Source organism: Anomaloglossus baeobatrachus, chromosome 1 (genome assembly GCF_048569485.1).
Source record: "Anomaloglossus baeobatrachus isolate aAnoBae1 chromosome 1, aAnoBae1.hap1, whole genome shotgun sequence".
NCBI classification, from domain to species: Eukaryota; Metazoa; Chordata; class Amphibia; order Anura; family Aromobatidae; genus Anomaloglossus; species Anomaloglossus baeobatrachus.
Genome location: NC_134353.1, coordinates 448591224 through 448609513, shown reverse-complemented (window position 1 = coordinate 448609513; position 18290 = coordinate 448591224). Strand labels below are relative to the sequence as shown.

General features: G+C 56.4%; 1 protein-coding gene across 1 annotated transcript in view; it reads left to right on the top strand.

The window, feature by feature from the left end:
- The first annotated feature begins 13229 nt into the window (after nucleotides 1-13229).
- The window catches only part of LOC142317024 (hippocampus abundant transcript 1 protein-like), a 118314-nt gene continuing 113253 nt past the window's right edge, over nucleotides 13230-18290 (top strand). Inside the window, exon 1 of the mRNA XM_075352912.1 lies at nucleotides 13230-13454. Coding sequence (XP_075209027.1) covers nucleotides 13371-13454 — 84 coding nt within the window. The 5' untranslated portion in view covers nucleotides 13230-13370. The remainder of the gene's footprint in view (nucleotides 13455-18290) is intronic.

Sequence of the window (18290 nt, the reverse complement as noted above, 5' to 3'; positions counted from 1 at the left end):
AGACTTAAGACGGAAAGACCCACAAACAAGCAAGACCTGAAGGCTGCGGCTGTAAAGGCCTGGCAAAGCATTAAGAAGGAGGAAACCCAGCGTTTGGTGATGTCCATGGGTTACAGACTTAAGGCAGTGATTGCCTCCAAAGGATTCGCAACAAAATATTGAAAATAAAAATATTTTGTTTGGGTTTGGTTTATTTGTCCAATTACTTTTGACCTCCTAAAATGTGGAGTGTTTGTAAAGAAATGTGTACAATTCCTACAATTTATATCAGATATTTTTGTTCAAACCTTCCAATTAAACGTTAAACGTCTGCACTTGAATTCTGTTGTAGAAGTTTCATTTCAAATCCAATGTGGTGGCATGCAGAGCCCAACTCGTGAAAATTGTGTCACTGTCCAAATATTTCTGGACCTAACTGTATCAGCCTGTCTGGTCTGGAGGACCACGAGCACCTGCAGTCTCATTACTTTTTTCATGCAGAGGGATTCAACAGTCTTGAAATTGGCAAACTTTTTAAGCGTTGTTGAGGAGAGCCATAAGAGGAAATACTTTATTAACCTCTGGACATAGAGCATTGTGAGAAAAGTGTTCAATGAAATCAATTCTCTATACATAAGCCAGTCAGTCTTCAGAGGAACCCAAGATGGCTCCCGATGACATTACAGACCCTACCATCAGCATGGATTCACCAGATGACGTCCCTTCCATCACCATCGATCCATCCAATGACGTCATAGACCCGCCTACGATGACACCCACCAATCAGCTCATGGATAACACCTTGTTCAACCCACTGACCAAAGGACACATCAAAGTATGCTCACTGTAGAGCCGACCATGCCCCTTTCCTAGGTTATATAAAGGCATGCCCTTGAATAAATCAGGCAGAGCCCGGGCCGACTTTTGTCGAGGAAAGATGAATATCCGACTGTGTGTCTGATCTCATTTTTCAAGCATGCACTCGATCCACACCCATTAGGCCAGGCAGTAGGCAACAAGTGATCTCTGATTAAGAGTTCACCTTAACAGTGTGATCACCGAACAATCAAGAGTTTCATAGTAAATAGCCAACAGGGTCGCAAGAAGCGTGTTAGGCAAAAAAGGCGCAAAATAACTGCCCATTAATTGAGGAAAATCAAGTGTGAAGCTGCCAAAATGCCATTTGCCACTAGTTTGGCTATATTTCAGAGCTGCAACGTTACTGAAGTATCAAAAAGCACAAGGTGTGCTATACTCAGGGACATGGCCAAGGTAAGGAAGGCTGAAAAATGACCACCTTTGAACAAGAAACATAAGATAAAACGTCAAGACCGGGCCACAAAATATCTTATGAATTATGTTTCAAAGGTTTTATGGACTGATGAAATGAGAGGGATTCTTGAAGGGCCAGATGGATGGGCCAGTGGCCTTGTGCGCACTAGGCGTTTTGAGCGGCGTTTTTTACCGCGTTTTTGTGCTGAAAACGCAGTGACATTGCTTCCCCAGCAATGTCTATGGGTTTTCAGAAGTGCTGTCCGCACACAGCGTTTTTTTGTAGCTGCGTTTTTGTGGTGACCACAAAAATGCAGCATGTCAATTATTTCTGCGTTTTTCACCTATTGAGTTCAATGAGATGTTCAACAACGCAATGAAAAACGCATATAGCTGCGTTTCTATGACTATAAACGCAAGGGGTGGGCAGTAAAGTGACGTGTACAGGAAGAGGATTCCTTCTGTTGGTAAACCCAGAAGCATGAATCCTCCCGGTACAGTCACCGCTGTGTCCACAACCCGCCCAGTGCCATGTCAGCTCCGTGCGGGGCCATGTCTGGGCGGGAGGTGGAGGCAGCGGCGAAAACAAAAGTGAACAGTAGAAAAAAAAAAAATGTCATATATACTCACCTGTCTGCAGGGTCCCGGTGCCATGCCCGCTCCCAGCTCCTGTCCCGGTACCGCCGTTTTGGCTGTGTGCAGTCTCCCCGGGGCACGTACGAAGCTTGCAGGACCTGGCGGTGGATCACCTGATGCAGTCACCTGACGCATCAGCTGATCGTAATTGTGGCGGTGTCGCCGGCTTTTTCGCGCCCGGCTATCAGCTGATCCTGCCGTCAGGAGACTTCATCAGCTGATTACCGGCAGCGATGGGACAGGATCAGACTCTCATCCGATCGCTCCAGGAGCTGCCGGTAATCAGCACAGACGTATTTATTTATTTTTATTTTTTTTTTTGCACCGATGCATCAGCTGATTGTATAATCGGCTTTTATACAATCAGCTGATGTGTGATGTGCTTCAGCCCCTAGAACCTGACACATCATCCGATCGCTTTGCCTTCCAGCAAACCGATCAGATGATATTGGATCCGGATTGGACGGCGCGGGACCCTTGACCCAGGATTACTGCGGAGGGGGGTTCTTTATTTCAATAAAGATGGAGTCACTAATTGTGTTGTGTTTTATTTCTAATAAAAATATTTTTCTGTGTGTTGTGTTTTTTTTTTTATCATTACTAGAAATTCATGGTGGCCATGTCTAATATTGGCGTGACACCATGAATTTCGGGCTTAGGGCCAGCTGATAATATACAACTAGCCCTAATTCCATTATTACCCAGCGAGCAACCCGGCATCAGGGCAGCTGGAAGAGTTGGATACAGCGCCAGAAGATGGCGCTTCTATGAAAGCGCCATTTTCTGGGGTGGCTGCGGGACTTCAATTCACAGCGGGGGTGCCCAGAAAGCATGGGCACCCTGCACTGTGGATTCCAATCCCCAGCTGCCTAGTTGTACCCGGCTGGACTCAAAAATTGGGCGAAGCCCTCGTCATTTTTTTTTTTTTAAATTATTTAATGAAATTCATGAAATATAAAAAAAAGGGCTTCCCTATATTTTTGGTTCCCAGCCGGGTACAAATAGGCAGCTGGGGTTGGGGGCAGCCTGTACCTGCCTGCTGTACCCGGCTAGCATACAAAAATATGGCGAAGCCCACGTCATTTTTTTGGGGGGCAAAAAACTCCTGCATTCAGTCCTGGATGGAGGATGCTGAGCCTTGTAGTTCTGCAGCTGCTGTCTGCTCTCCTGCATACAATGAACATTTTGAAGAAGGAAATGACATCAGACCTTTTTTTTTCATCAACAATCTTTAATGGCATTGTGCACTGATTAAAAATGCAGTGAGCAAAAACGCAGCAAAAAAACGCACCAAATCGCGGTAAAAACGCATGCGTTTGTCGCGTTTTTTAGCCGCGGGTGCGTTTATTGAGACAAAAAGGCACATAAAAACGCAGCGTGAAATAAAAAAACGCCTAGTGCGCACATACCCGTGGTTGGATCAGTAAAAGACAGAGAGCTCCACTCCAACTCAGACGCCAGCAATGTGGAGGTGGGGTACTGGTATGGGCTGGTATCATTAAAGATGAACTTGTGGGACCTTTTCGGGTTGAGGATGGAGTGAAGCTCAACTCACAGACCTACTGCCAGTTTCTGGAAGACAACTTCTTCAAGCAGTGGGACAGGAAGAAGTCGATATTGTTCAAGAAAAATAAGATTTTCATGCAGGACAATGCTCCATCACATGCATCCACCTACTCCACAGCGTGGCTGACCAGTAAAAGGTCTAAACGATGAAAAGATAATGACATGGCCCCCTTGTGACCTGTGGTCCCTCATAAAATGTAAGATCTACAAGGAGGGAAAACAGTACACCTCTCGGAACAGTGTCTGGAGGCTGTGGTGGCTGCTGCACGCAATGTTGATCAGAAACAGATCAAGCAACTGACAGAATCTATGGATGGTCGGCTGCTGAGCGTCATCATAAAGAAAGGTGGCTATATTGGTCACTAATTTTTTTGAATTTGTTTTTGTATGTCAGAAAAATATATTTCTAAATTTTGTGCAGTTATATTGGTTTACTTAGTGAAAATAAACAAGTGAAATGGGAATATATTTGGTTTTATTAAGTTGCCTAATAATTCTGCACAGTAATAGTTACCTGCACAATCAGATATCCGCCTAAGATAGCCAAATCTAAAAGAAAAAAAACCAAAAAAAAAAAAACCAAACAAACCACTCCAACTTCCAAAAATATTAAGCTTTGATATTTTGAGTGTTTTGGGTTGATTGAGAACATAGTTGTTTACAAAACCTAATAAAAATCATTTGAACAAGAGAACAGAGTTGTTGATCAATAATAAAAAAAATCCTCTAAAATACAACTTGCCTAATAATTCTGCACACAGTGTAGTGCGGAAGCCAACACATTCTAATGTGGACGCCAGCATATGCCAGTGTGAATCCTACACTGTGTGCAGAATTATTAGGCAAATAAGTATTTTGATCACATGATAATTGTTATACATGTTGTCCTACTCCAAGCTGTATAGGCTTGAGAGCCAACTACCAATTAAGTAAATCAGGTGATGTGCATCTCTGTAATGAGGAGGGGTGTGGTGTAATAATATCAACACCCTATGTAAGCTGTGCTTAATTATTAGGCAACTTCCTTTCCTTTGGCAAAATGGGTCAGAAGAGAGATTTGACGGGCTCTGAAAAGTCCAAATTTGTGAGATGTCTTGCAGAGGCATGCAGCAGTCTTGAAATTGCCAAACTTTTGAAGCATGATCACCGAACAATCAAGCGTTTCATGGCAAATAGCCAACAGGGTCGCAAGAAGTGTGTTGGGCAAAAAAGGCGCAAAATACCTGCCCATGAATTGAGGAAAATCAAGCGTGAAGCTGCCAAAATGCCATTTGCCACCAGTTTGGCCATATTTCAGAGCTGCAACATTACTAGAGTATCAAAAAGCACAAGGTGTGCCATACTCAGGGACATGGCCATGGTAAAGAAGGCTGAAAAATGACCACCTTTGCACAAGAAACATAAGAAAAAGTCAAGACTGGGCCAAGAAATATCTTAACACTGATTTTTCAAAGGTTTTATGGCAGTGGGGATCCCAGTGCGGACGCCAGCACGTGGCAGTGGGGTTCCCAGTACGGACGCCAGCACGTGGCAGTGGGGATCCCAGTGTGGACGCCAGCACGTGGCAGTGGGGATCCCAGTGTGGACGCCAGCACGTGGCAGTGGGGATCCCAGTGTGGACGCCAGCACGTGGCAGTGGGGATCCCAGTGTGGACGCCAGCACGTGGCAGTGGGGATCCCAGTGTGGACGCCAGCACGTGGCAGTGGGGATCCCAGTGTGGACGCCAGCACGTGGCAGTGGGGATCCCAGTGTGGACGCCAGCACGTGGCAGTGGGGATCCCAGTGTGGACGCCAGCACGTGGCAGTGGGGATCCCAGTGTGGACGCCAGCACGTGGCAGTGGGGATCCCAGTGTGGACGCCAGCACGTGGCAGTGGGGATCCCAGTGTGGACGCCAGCACGTGGCAGTGGGGATCCCAGTGTGGACGCCAGCACGTGGCAGTGGGGATCCCAGTGTGGACGCCAGCACGTGGCAGTGGGGATCCCAGTGTGGACGCCAGCACGTGGCAGTGGGGATCCCAGTGTGGACGCCAGTACGTGGCAGTGGGGATCCCAGTGTGGACGCCAGCACGTGGTAGTGGGGATCCCAGTGTGGACGCCAGCACGTGGCAGTGGGGATCCCAGTGTGGACGCCAGCACTTGGCAGGGGGGATCCCAGTGTGGACGCCAGCACGTGGCAGTGGGGATCCCAGTGTGGACGCCAGCACGTGGTAGTGGGGATCCCAGTGTGGACGCCAGCACGTGGTAGTGGGGATCCCAGTGTGGACGCCAGCACGTGGTAGTGGGGATCCCAGTGTGGACGCCAGCACGTGGCAGGGGGGATCCCAGTGTGGACGCCAGCACGTGGTAGTGGGGATCCCAGTGTGGACGCCAGCACTTGGCAGGGGGGATCCCAGTGTGGACGCCAGCACGTGGCAGTGGGGATCCCAGTGTGGACGCCAGCACGTGGCAGTGGGGATCCCAGTGTGGACGCCAGCACGTGGCAGTGGGGATCCCAGTGTGGACGCCAGCACGTGGTAGTGGGGATCCCAGTGTGGACGCCAGCACGTGGCAGTGGGGATCCCAGTGTGGACGCCAGCACGTGGCAGTGGGGATCCCAGTGTGGACGCCAGCACGTGGCAGTGGGGATCCCAGTGTGGACGCCAGCACGTGGCAGTGGGGATCCCAGTGTGGACGCCAGCACGTGGTAGTGGGGATCCCAGTGTGGACGCCAGCACTTGGCAGGGGGGATCCCAGTGTGGACGCCAGCACGTGGCAGTGGGGATCCCAGTGTGGACGCCAGCACGTGGCAGTGGGGATCCCAGTGTGGACGCCAGCACGTGGCAGTGGGGATCCCAGTGTGGACGCCAGCACGTGGCAGTGGGGATCCCAGTGTGGACGCCAGCACTTGGCAGGGGGGATCCCAGTGTGGACGCCAGCACTTGGCAGGGGGGATCCCAGTGTGGACGCCAGCATGTGGTAGTGGGATCCCAGTGTGGACGCCAGCATGTGGTAGTGGGATCCCAGTGTGGACGCCAGCACGTGGCAGTGGGGATCCCAGTGTGGACGCCAGCACGTGGTAGTGGGGATCCCAGTGTGGACGCCAGCACGTGGTAGTGGGGATCCCAGTGTGGACGCCAGCACTTGGCAGGGGGGATCCCAGTGTGGACGCCAGCACGTGGCAGTGGGGATCCCAGTGTGGACGCCAGCACGTGGCAGTGGGGATCCCAGTGTGGACGCCAGCACGTGGCAGTGGGGATCCCAGTGTGGACGCCAGCACGTGGCAGTGGGGATCCCAGTGTGGACGCCAGCACTTGGCAGGGGGGATCCCAGTGTGGACGCCAGCACTTGGCAGGGGGGATCCCAGTGTGGACGCCAGCACGTGGCAGTGGGGATCCCAGTGTGGACGCCAGCACGTGGTAGTGGGGATCCCAGTGTGGACGCCAGCACGTGGCAGTGGGGATCCCAGTGTGGACGCCAGCACTTGGCAGGGGGGATCCCAGTGTGGACGCCAGCACGTGGCAGTGGGGATCCCAGTGTGGACGCCAGCACGTGGTAGTGGGGATCCCAGTGTGGACGCCAGCACGTGGCAGTGGGGATCCCAGTGTGGACGCCAGCACTTGGCAGGGGGGATCCCAGTGTGGACGCCAGCACGTGGCAGTGGGGATCCCAGTGTGGACGCCAGCACGTGGTAGTGGGGATCCCAGTGTGGACGCCAGCACGTGGTAGTGGGGATCCCAGTGTGGACGCCAGCACGTGGTAGTGGGGATCCCAGTGTGGACGCCAGCACGTGGTAGTGGGGATCCCAGTGTGGACGCCAGCACGTGGCAGGGGGGATCCCAGTGTGGACGCCAGCACGTGGTAGTGGGGATCCCAGTGTGGACGCCAGCACTTGGCAGGGGGGATCCCAGTGTGGACGCCAGCACGTGGCAGTGGGGATCCCAGTGTGGACGCCAGCACGTGGCAGTGGGGATCCCAGTGTGGACGCCAGCACGTGGTAGTGGGGATCCCAGTGTGGACGCCAGCACGTGGTAGTGGGGATCCCAGTGTGGACGCCAGCACGTGGCAGTGGGGATCCCAGTGTGGACGCCAGCACGTGGCAGTGGGGATCCCAGTGTGGACGCCAGCACTTGGCAGGGGGGATCCCAGTGTGGACGCCAGCACGTGGCAGTGGGGATCCCAGTGTGGACGCCAGCACGTGGCAGTGGGGATCCCAGTGTGGACGCCAGCACGTGGCAGTGGGGATCCCAGTGTGGACGCCAGCACGTGGCAGTGGGGATCCCAGTGTGGACGCCAGTACGTGGCAGTGGGGATCCCAGTGTGGACGCCAGCACGTGGTAGTGGGGATCCCAGTGTGGACGCCAGCACGTGGCAGTGGGGATCCCAGTGTGGACGCCAGCACTTGGCAGGGGGGATCCCAGTGTGGACGCCAGCACGTGGCAGTGGGGATCCCAGTGTGGACGCCAGCACGTGGTAGTGGGGATCCCAGTGTGGACGCCAGCACGTGGTAGTGGGGATCCCAGTGTGGACGCCAGCACGTGGTAGTGGGGATCCCAGTGTGGACGCCAGCACGTGGCAGGGGGGATCCCAGTGTGGACGCCAGCACGTGGTAGTGGGGATCCCAGTGTGGACGCCAGCACTTGGCAGGGGGGGATCCCAGTGTGGACGCCAGCACGTGGCAGTGGGGATCCCAGTGTGGACGCCAGCACGTGGCAGTGGGGATCCCAGTGTGGACGCCAGCACGTGGCAGTGGGGATCCCAGTGTGGACGCCAGCACGTGGTAGTGGGGATCCCAGTGTGGACGCCAGCACGTGGCAGTGGGGATCCCAGTGTGGACGCCAGCACGTGGCAGTGGGGATCCCAGTGTGGACGCCAGCACGTGGCAGTGGGGATCCCAGTGTGGACGCCAGCACGTGGCAGTGGGGATCCCAGTGTGGACGCCAGCACGTGGTAGTGGGGATCCCAGTGTGGACGCCAGCACTTGGCAGGGGGGATCCCAGTGTGGACGCCAGCACGTGGCAGTGGGGATCCCAGTGTGGACGCCAGCACGTGGCAGTGGGGATCCCAGTGTGGACGCCAGCACGTGGCAGTGGGGATCCCAGTGTGGACGCCAGCACGTGGCAGTGGGGATCCCAGTGTGGACGCCAGCACTTGGCAGGGGGGATCCCAGTGTGGACGCCAGCACTTGGCAGGGGGGATCCCAGTGTGGACGCCAGCATGTGGTAGTGGGATCCCAGTGTGGACGCCAGCATGTGGTAGTGGGATCCCAGTGTGGACGCCAGCACGTGGCAGTGGGGATCCCAGTGTGGACGCCAGCACGTGGTAGTGGGGATCCCAGTGTGGACGCCAGCACGTGGTAGTGGGGATCCCAGTGTGGACGCCAGCACTTGGCAGGGGGGATCCCAGTGTGGACGCCAGCACGTGGCAGTGGGGATCCCAGTGTGGACGCCAGCACGTGGCAGTGGGGATCCCAGTGTGGACGCCAGCACGTGGTAGTGGGGATCCCAGTGTGGACGCCAGCACGTGGCAGTGGGGATCCCAGTGTGGACGCCAGCACGTGGCAGTGGGGATCCCAGTGTGGACGCCAGCACTTGGCAGGGGGGATCCCAGTGTGGACGCCAGCACGTGGCAGTGGGGATCCCAGTGTGGACGCCAGCACGTGGTAGTGGGGATCCCAGTGTGGACGCCAGCACGTGGTAGTGGGGATCCCAGTGTGGACGCCAGCACGTGGTAGTGGGGATCCCAGTGTGGACGCCAGCACGTGGCAGGGGGGATCCCAGTGTGGACGCCAGCACGTGGTAGTGGGGATCCCAGTGTGGACGCCAGCACTTGGCAGGGGGGATCCCAGTGTGGACGCCAGCACGTGGCAGTGGGGATCCCAGTGTGGACGCCAGCACGTGGCAGTGGGGATCCCAGTGTGGACGCCAGCACGTGGTAGTGGGGATCCCAGTGTGGACGCCAGCACGTGGTAGTGGGGATCCCAGTGTGGACGCCAGCACGTGGCAGTGGGGATCCCAGTGTGGACGCCAGCACGTGGCAGTGGGGATCCCAGTGTGGACGCCAGCACTTGGCAGGGGGGATCCCAGTGTGGACGCCAGCACGTGGCAGTGGGGATCCCAGTGTGGACGCCAGCACGTGGTAGTGGGGATCCCAGTGTGGACGCCAGCACTTGGCAGGGGGGATCCCAGTGTGGACGCCAGCACGTGGCAGTGGGGATCCCAGTGTGGACGCCAGCACGTGGCAGTGGGGATCCCAGTGTGGACGCCAGCACGTGGCAGTGGGGATCCCAGTGTGGACGCCAGCATTTGGCAGGGGGGATCCCAGTGTGGACGCCAGCATGTGGTAGTGGGATCCCAGTGTGGACGCCAGCATGTGGTAGTGGGATCCCAGTGTGGACGCCAGCACGTGGCAGTGGGGATCCCAGTGTGGACGCCAGCACGTGGCAGTGGGGATCCCAGTGTGGACGCCAGCACGTGGCAGTGGGGATCCCAGTGTGGACGCCAGCACGTGGTAGTGGGGATCCCAGTGTGGACGCCAGCACTTGGCAGGGGGGATCCCAGTGTGGATGCCAGCACGTGGCAGTGGGGATCCCAGTGTGGACGCCAGCACGTGGTAGTGGGGATCCCAGTGTGGACGCCAGCACGTGGTAGTGGGGATCCTAGTGTGGACGCCAGCACGTGGCAGTGGGGATCCCAGTGTGGATGCCAGCACGTGGCAGTGGGGATCCCAGTGTGGACGCCAGCACGTGGCAGTGGGGATCCCAGTGTGGACGCCAGCATTTGGCAGGGGGGATCCCAGTGTGGACGCCAGCATGTGGTAGTGGGATCCCAGTGTGGACGCCAGCATGTGGTAGTGGGATCCCAGTGTGGACGCCAGCACGTGGCAGTGGGGATCCCAGTGTGGACGCCAGCACGTGGCAGTGGGGATCCCAGTGTGGACGCCAGCACGTGGCAGTGGGGATCCCAGTGTGGACGCCAGCACGTGGTAGTGGGGATCCCAGTGTGGACGCCAGCACTTGGCAGGGGGGATCCCAGTGTGGACGCCAGCACGTGGCAGTGGGGATCCCAGTGTGGACGCCAGCACGTGGTAGTGGGGATCCCAGTGTGGACGCCAGCACGTGGTAGTGGGGATCCCAGTGTGGACGCCAGCACGTGGCAGTGGGGATCCCAGTGTGGACGCCAGCACGTGGCAGTGGGGATCCCAGTGTGGACGCCAGCACGTGGCAGTGGGGATCCCAGTGTGGACGCCAGCACGTGGTAGTGGGGATCCCAGTGTGGACGCCAGCACGTGGTAGTGGGGATCCCAGTGTGGACGCCAGCACGTGGTAGTGGGGATCCCAGTGTGGACGCCAGCACGTGGTAGTGGGGATCCCAGTGTGGACGCCAGCACGTGGCAGTGGGGATCCCAGTGTGGACGCCAGCACGTGGCAGTGGGGATCCCAGTGTGGACGCCAGCACGTGGCAGTGGGGATCCCAGTGTGGACGCCAGCACGTGGTAGTGGGGATCCCAGTGTGGACGCCAGCACGTGGTAGTGGGGATCCCAGTGTGGACGCCAGCACGTGGTAGTGGGGATCCCAGTGTGGACGCCAGCACGTGGCAGGGGGGATCCCAGTGTGGACGCCAGCACGTGGTAGTGGGGATCCCAGTGTGGACGCCAGCACTTGGCAGGGGGGATCCCAGTGTGGACGCCAGCACGTGGCAGTGGGGATCCCAGTGTGGACGCCAGCACGTGGCAGTGGGGATCCCAGTGTGGACGCCAGCACGTGGTAGTGGGGATCCCAGTGTGGACGCCAGCACGTGGTAGTGGGGATCCCAGTGTGGACGCCAGCACGTGGCAGTGGGGATCCCAGTGTGGACGCCAGCACGTGGCAGTGGGGATCCCAGTGTGGACGCCAGCACTTGGCAGGGGGGATCCCAGTGTGGACGCCAGCACGTGGCAGTGGGGATCCCAGTGTGGACGCCAGCACGTGGTAGTGGGGATCCCAGTGTGGACGCCAGCACTTGGCAGGGGGGATCCCAGTGTGGACGCCAGCACGTGGCAGTGGGGATCCCAGTGTGGACGCCAGCACGTGGCAGTGGGGATCCCAGTGTGGACGCCAGCACGTGGCAGTGGGGATCCCAGTGTGGACGCCAGCATTTGGCAGGGGGGATCCCAGTGTGGACGCCAGCATGTGGTAGTGGGATCCCAGTGTGGACGCCAGCATGTGGTAGTGGGATCCCAGTGTGGACGCCAGCACGTGGCAGTGGGGATCCCAGTGTGGACGCCAGCACGTGGCAGTGGGGATCCCAGTGTGGACGCCAGCACGTGGCAGTGGGGATCCCAGTGTGGACGCCAGCACGTGGCAGTGGGGATCCCAGTGTGGACGCCAGCACGTGGTAGTGGGGATCCCAGTGTGGACGCCAGCACTTGGCAGGGGGGATCCCAGTGTGGACGCCAGCACGTGGCAGTGGGGATCCCAGTGTGGACGCCAGCACGTGGTAGTGGGGATCCCAGTGTGGACGCCAGCACGTGGTAGTGGGGATCCTAGTGTGGACGCCAGCACGTGGCAGTGGGGATCCCAGTGTGGATGCCAGCACGTGGCAGTGGGGATCCCAGTGTGGACGCCAGCACGTGGCAGTGGGGATCCCAGTGTGGACGCCAGCATTTGGCAGGGGGGATCCCAGTGTGGACGCCAGCATGTGGTAGTGGGATCCCAGTGTGGACGCCAGCATGTGGTAGTGGGATCCCAGTGTGGACGCCAGCATGTGGTAGTGGGATCCCAGTGTGGACGCCAGCACGTGGCAGTGGGGATCCCAGTGTGGACGCCAGCACGTGGCAGTGGGGATCCCAGTGTGGACGCCAGCACGTGGCAGTGGGGATCCCAGTGTGGACGCCAGCACGTGGTAGTGGGGATCCCAGTGTGGACGCCAGCACTTGGCAGGGGGGATCCCAGTGTGGACGCCAGCACGTGGCAGTGGGGATCCCAGTGTGGACGCCAGCACGTGGTAGTGGGGATCCCAGTGTGGACGCCAGCACGTGGTAGTGGGGATCCCAGTGTGGACGCCAGCACGTGGCAGTGGGGATCCCAGTGTGGACGCCAGCACGTGGCAGTGGGGATCGCAGTGTGGACGCCAGCACGTGGCAGTGGGGATCCCAGTGTGGACGCCAGCACGTGGTAGTGGGGATCCCAGTGTGGACGCCAGCACGTGGTAGTGGGGATCCCAGTGTGGACGCCAGCACGTGGTAGTGGGGATCCCAGTGTGGACGCCAGCACGTGGTAGTGGGGATCCCAGTGTGGACGCCAGCACGTGGCAGTGGGGATCCCAGTGTGGACGCCAGCACGTGGCAGTGGGGATCCCAGTGTGGACGCCAGCACGTGGTAGTGGGGATCCCAGTGTGGACGCCAGCACGTGGCAGTGATGATCCCAGTGTGGACGCCAGCACGTGGCAGTGGGGATCCCAGTGTGGACGCCAGCACGTGGCAGTGATGATCCCAGTGTGGACGCCAGCACGTGGCAGTGGGGATCCCAGTGTGGACGCCAGCACGTGGTAGTGGGGATCCCAGTGTGGACGCCAGCACGTGGCAGTGGGGATCCCAGTGTGGACGCCAGCACGTGGTAGTGGGGATCCCAGTGTGGACGCCTCCTCTCCTACTCACAACATGGAGTCGTTGTTTAGTTCTCTGGAAATTTTGCGTCATGGGATTTCGCCAAACACGTACGGCGTATTGAAAGGACGTGCGCGGCAGCCAATGAGAATGCTCCGTCAGCTGACAGCAGCCTGTCATTGGTCCTTTATGGGAGTGAAGGGTGGAGTTCGCGGCGGAGGCCGGAAGCGGGGAATGGGGGCGGAAGGATGCGGAGGGAGCCGCCGTTTCCATGGTAGTATGGCCCGGTGAGCTGTGAGGGCCTGGTACCGGAGCCTTTCCCGTTGTCGGGATGACGGGCCTGAGCTCACCATGACCGGAGAAAAGAAAAAGAAGAAGAGGCTGAATCGCAGCATACTATTGGCTAAGAAAATCATCATTAAAGATGGAGGGACGGTGAGTGCTGACAGGCTCCACATATGCCACCGCCGGTGAGGCACTGTGTGACTGCGGCGTGACGTCATAGTGCATAGCCAAGAGTGACGTCATCGTTTTTGTAGCATATAAAGTAAGTTGTGGGTGGCACGCCTGCTGCACCTTCTGCTCAGTGCCAGCTGCTCTGCCTGCTCAGCCGTGACGCCAGGGCCATATTTTCTTGTATTGGCTACAGGGATATCGGGGCCAAGTTTATCCCCATCTTCAGCCCTTTTCTGTTTAGCAGTGTGCCAGTGAATAGTGCAGGACACAATCTGTGCACAGCCAGCACTATGACCCCATATGGTGTAGTGTGCTCTACCCTGTAAGGCTGTGTGCACACGATGCGTTTTTTACCGCGGAAACGCTGCGTTTTGAACCGCAGCGTTTCAGTGGCAAATTGCATGCGTTCAGCTTTCCCAGCAAAGTGTATGGGAAAGCTGAAAAATCAGTGCACATGCTGCGTTTCTTTCCGCAGCGTTTTGGATGCCAAAAATCGGTGCGGAAAGAAAAGCAGCATGTCACTTCTTTTGTGCGTTGTGGCTGCGTTCTCTCCCCCATTGAAATCAATGATGTGGGGTCAGAACGCAGCCACAACGCATGGACCTGCTTTTTTGTTGCGGTCCGCGGCCTTTGTCGGCACGCCAGAACGCAGGCATTTACCTGGAAGTGAGGTCAAGAGGCTTCCTGTTGACCTCACTTCCTGGCAAAGCCCCCGGTGTCGCCAAAGTGCCCGCCCCGACCCCCGACCCCCCTCCCGAAAATCCAACATGGCCGCGCACCAGTAGCGCACCGGCCGCCCTGCTCCTATGATTTCTGTCGCATGTGCAATAACACATGCGACAGAAAACTGTTCCCCAGGCCCTGCCCGTTCACCCCCTATTCCCCCCGGTGTCATACATACCTGTCCGGTCGCAGCGCTGATCCCCCGCGGCCCCCTCCTCCTCCTTCACAGCAGGCGCCGGCCGGTCACATGAGCAGAGCAGCTGACAGCCAGCACTGTGTTCAGTGTGAGCTGTGCTGGCTGCTCGCACTCTGCAGCTGTGACCCGGGGAGAGTGGGTGCAGATTTTTGCACCCACTCTCCTCAAATGGAGGGTCTGCCCTCCTAGAAAATGGGGGATACGTTTCCTGAACGTGCCCCCATATTCTAGAAGGTCCAGAGGCGACGTGGGACATCCATATGGATTTCTGCGGACCCATTTTTTTTTATTAAATTGGAGAACAAGGGAATGATTTGGGGAGTGTTTTTTCTAATAAAACATTTTTTGTTGTCTTTTTTTGCTTTTGTTTACTGTCAATTAGTTATGTCGGGTGTCTGATAGACGCCGTGACATCACTAATTGCTGGGCTTGATGCCAGGTGACATTACACATCTGGTATCAACCCCATTTATTACCCCGTTAGCCAACGCACCAGGGCGCGGGATGAGTTGGGGGCGAAGCGCCAGGATTGGCGCATCTAATGGATGCGCCACTTCTGGGGCGGCTGCGGCCTGCTATTTTTAGGCTGGGAAGAGTCCAATAACCATGGCTCTTCCCACCCTGAGAATACCAGACCCCAGCTGTCAGCTTCACCTTGGCTGGTGATCTAATTTGGGGGGACCCCATGTTATTTTTTTTTTATTCTTTATTTATAAATAAAAAAAAAAACATGGGGAGCCCTCCAAATTGATCACCAGCCAAGATGAAGCTGCCAGCTGTGGTTTGCAGGCTACAGCTGTCTGCTTTACCCTGACTGGCTATCAAAAATAGGGGGGACCCCACGCCATTTTTTTCATTTTTTTTTTTTTTTTTTTATTGGATAAATACTAAGCTAGGCACCCTTTAGTGCCACATGAAAGGTACTAAAGGTGCCAGCTTAGAATATGCTGGCGGGGGTAGGACGTTCTATATATTTGACATCCCTTCATCCATTGACGCTTTTTAGGCTGTGTGTCCACAATCAGGGTTTGCAGCGTTATGGGCGCTGAGTGTTTTCCCTGCGTCCATAACGCTGCGTTGTGCAGTAGAAGCACAGTGGAAGGATTTTTGGAGATCCCATGCCCACTGTGCTTCTTTTCTCCGCAGCATAAACTGACCGGTAGCGTGGCTTCCCGAGCCTCAGCATGTCAATTTATGCTGCGGAGACGAGTGTTCTCTGCAGGTAGTATAGAGCTCCACAGCAGCCTGAACCCAAATCGTGGGCATGGGCAGCTGCAGGAAGGCTGACACTGTGTACTAGACGCCGTGTCGCTGGATCATGGCCACATAGCCTTAGGCCCCTTTCACACGTCAGTGATTCTGGGACGTTTGTGCTTTTTTTTAAACGTACCAGGATCACTGACATACGCAGACCCATTATAATGAATGGGTCTGCTCACACGTCAGTGATTTTTCACTGCACGTGTCTCCATGCGGCGTACCCGCGTGTGCGTGATTGCCGCACGGAGACATGTCCATTTTTTTCTGGCATCACTGATGTCCCACGGACCACGCAGTGGTGTGATCCGTGAAACACGTGCCAGAAAAAAACGTGCTTTTAAAATAAAAAACATTTTAACTCACCCGGCTCCAGCGATGTCCTCTGCAGCCCGTCCTCCCTGTTCCTTCTGTGCCGGCTCATTATTGTCGCGCATATTCATGATGCACGACACAGCCAACCCGGAACCAGCTGCTGCGGGGGTCAGCGCCGGCCGGATGCTGCACCGCGGGAGCGATCAGCACCATGGAGAGCGGGAGCGGGCGCAGGTGAGTTAATCTCTAAGTGCAATCACGGGCCACGGAGAACGGAGCCCGGATTGCACTTAGACAACCCACGTGTGCCGTGATTCACGGCACACGGAGGGACATGTGCGTGTTTTACACGCCAGTGAAAAACGTCAGTGTTTTCACTGACGTGTGAAACGGGCCTAAAAGTGAGAATATTGTTGCTACAGCAACATTTTGGGTGAAGTAGCTGTGGATTCAAAATGCTTAATATACTCCTGAATAAAATCCTTGATGGGTGCAGATTCCAAAATGGGGTCACTTGTGGGGGTTTTCTGACGTATAGGTACCTAAGGGGCTTGGTGCGCGAAGTTTATTTCAACTTTCTCTAGTCCCTTCCACGACAGCATAGGAGGTTGTCTCTCCACGCCCTAATTGGGACAGGAAGTTCAAGAGGTTTAAAAGGACCCTCCCACCTCCCACAGCCAGTGTCTTTCCTGTCCCCATGGGGCATGGAGAGGTTTTTGTTTTTCTCCTATGCTGTGGTGGCCGGCGAACTACAGTATAATTTTTTTTTTTTTTTTTTGGGATCTATCCCCTGTACCTGAAGCCGGACAGCATCGGTCGGGCCTCACCGCTCCTCCCTTGCTGTTCCCTCACGCTGTGGGGGACCGCTGCTCCAGCCTTCCGGATCCTCCTGAGGGGTGATGCAGGCTGTTGAGCTCCCCGGCCGGCGTCCTCCCTGAGCCGCCGGCCGCTTCCCGCATGCACGCTGCCGGAGCGATCCGGAAGTGCTCCCGGAGGCGGGACTTCCGGTCTTGCGGACTTCCGGTCGAGCGCTTCCGGTTTTGCGGAGGCAGCGTGGAGGCACGCCGACGGTGACACGGCCTGCCCAGGACCGGATGCGGGAGGCGGGGAACATGCACCGTCACTGGGGGGGCAGGCCCTTTTGCAAAGGGCTGCCACGAAGACATCAGATCATGGTAAGCAACCGTGCTCCCTGTCATGTCTTCCGCTGCAGCAGCCTCTGCAGAACCCAGTGTGCCCCCTGCTACTGTGAGTATGGAGGGGAATGGTCCCTCGGACATAGGTCTTATCAGGTGATTTATGGCTATATGGTCTGTGTTTTCTAGGAGGACAAGGTCACCAAGAAAACTGACAGAAATGAAAAGTCAGAGAAGCCAGAGAAGTCAGAAAAAGCTGACAAGGCCGATAAGCCTGATAGACCTGACAGAATGGAAAAAATTAAGAAATGTCCTATCTGTATAAAGAAGCTCCCTGCAGTATGGGATAAAAAGCTTTGCCAGCAATGTACGGACCAGATTATTAGGGCCGAACAACCATCTCTGATAGATGAGTTGCGGTCCATGATGAAACAGGAGATTAGGGCCTCACTAGCTTCCCTCCCTGTTCCTGGTCCTGGCCCTGCTCCTGGCCCTGCTCCTGGCCCTGCTCCTGGCCCTGCTCCTGGCCCTGCTCCTGGACCCTCTCCTCCAAAAAAGAGGAGACTCCAGTCGACCCCTTCTGATCAGGAGGACGCTGATTCCACCTCGGAGGGTCCTGATGAAGGATTTCCATCTGGGGGGTCTGAACAGTCCTTTCTATTTCACTCAGAAGAGTTGGGGGATCTTATTGAGGCAGTTCGGAGCACTATGGGTTTAGAGGAAGTGCAGTCTCTTCCTTCAATCCAGGACGAAATGTTTGCTGGCCTGCAGTCAGTCAAACAGTTGGGATTCCCAGTTCATGCCAATGTTTTGGATATTGTCTCTCAGGAATGGGAATGTCCTGAGAGGCGGGTACGGAGTGACCTTAGACGCCGGTTTCCTCTGGAACCTTCGGGACTACATTGGGAGGTCCCAAGAGTGGACGTTCAGGTGGCTAGGGTAGCTAAGCAAACGGCTCTTCCCTTTGAGGATACTTCCCAACTGAAGGATCAGATGGATAGGAAGGTAGAGGGCCTGATGAAGCGGTCCTGGGAGGCATCGTCTTCCTCTATTCAAGCCAACATTGCCTCCACCTGCGTATCCAGGTCCCTAATTAGGTGGTTAGACCAGTTGGAGGCTCATATTTCCCAAGGGACCCCTAGGGAGGAATTACTGGAATCCCTTCCCTTGCTTGGGAAGGCTACCTGT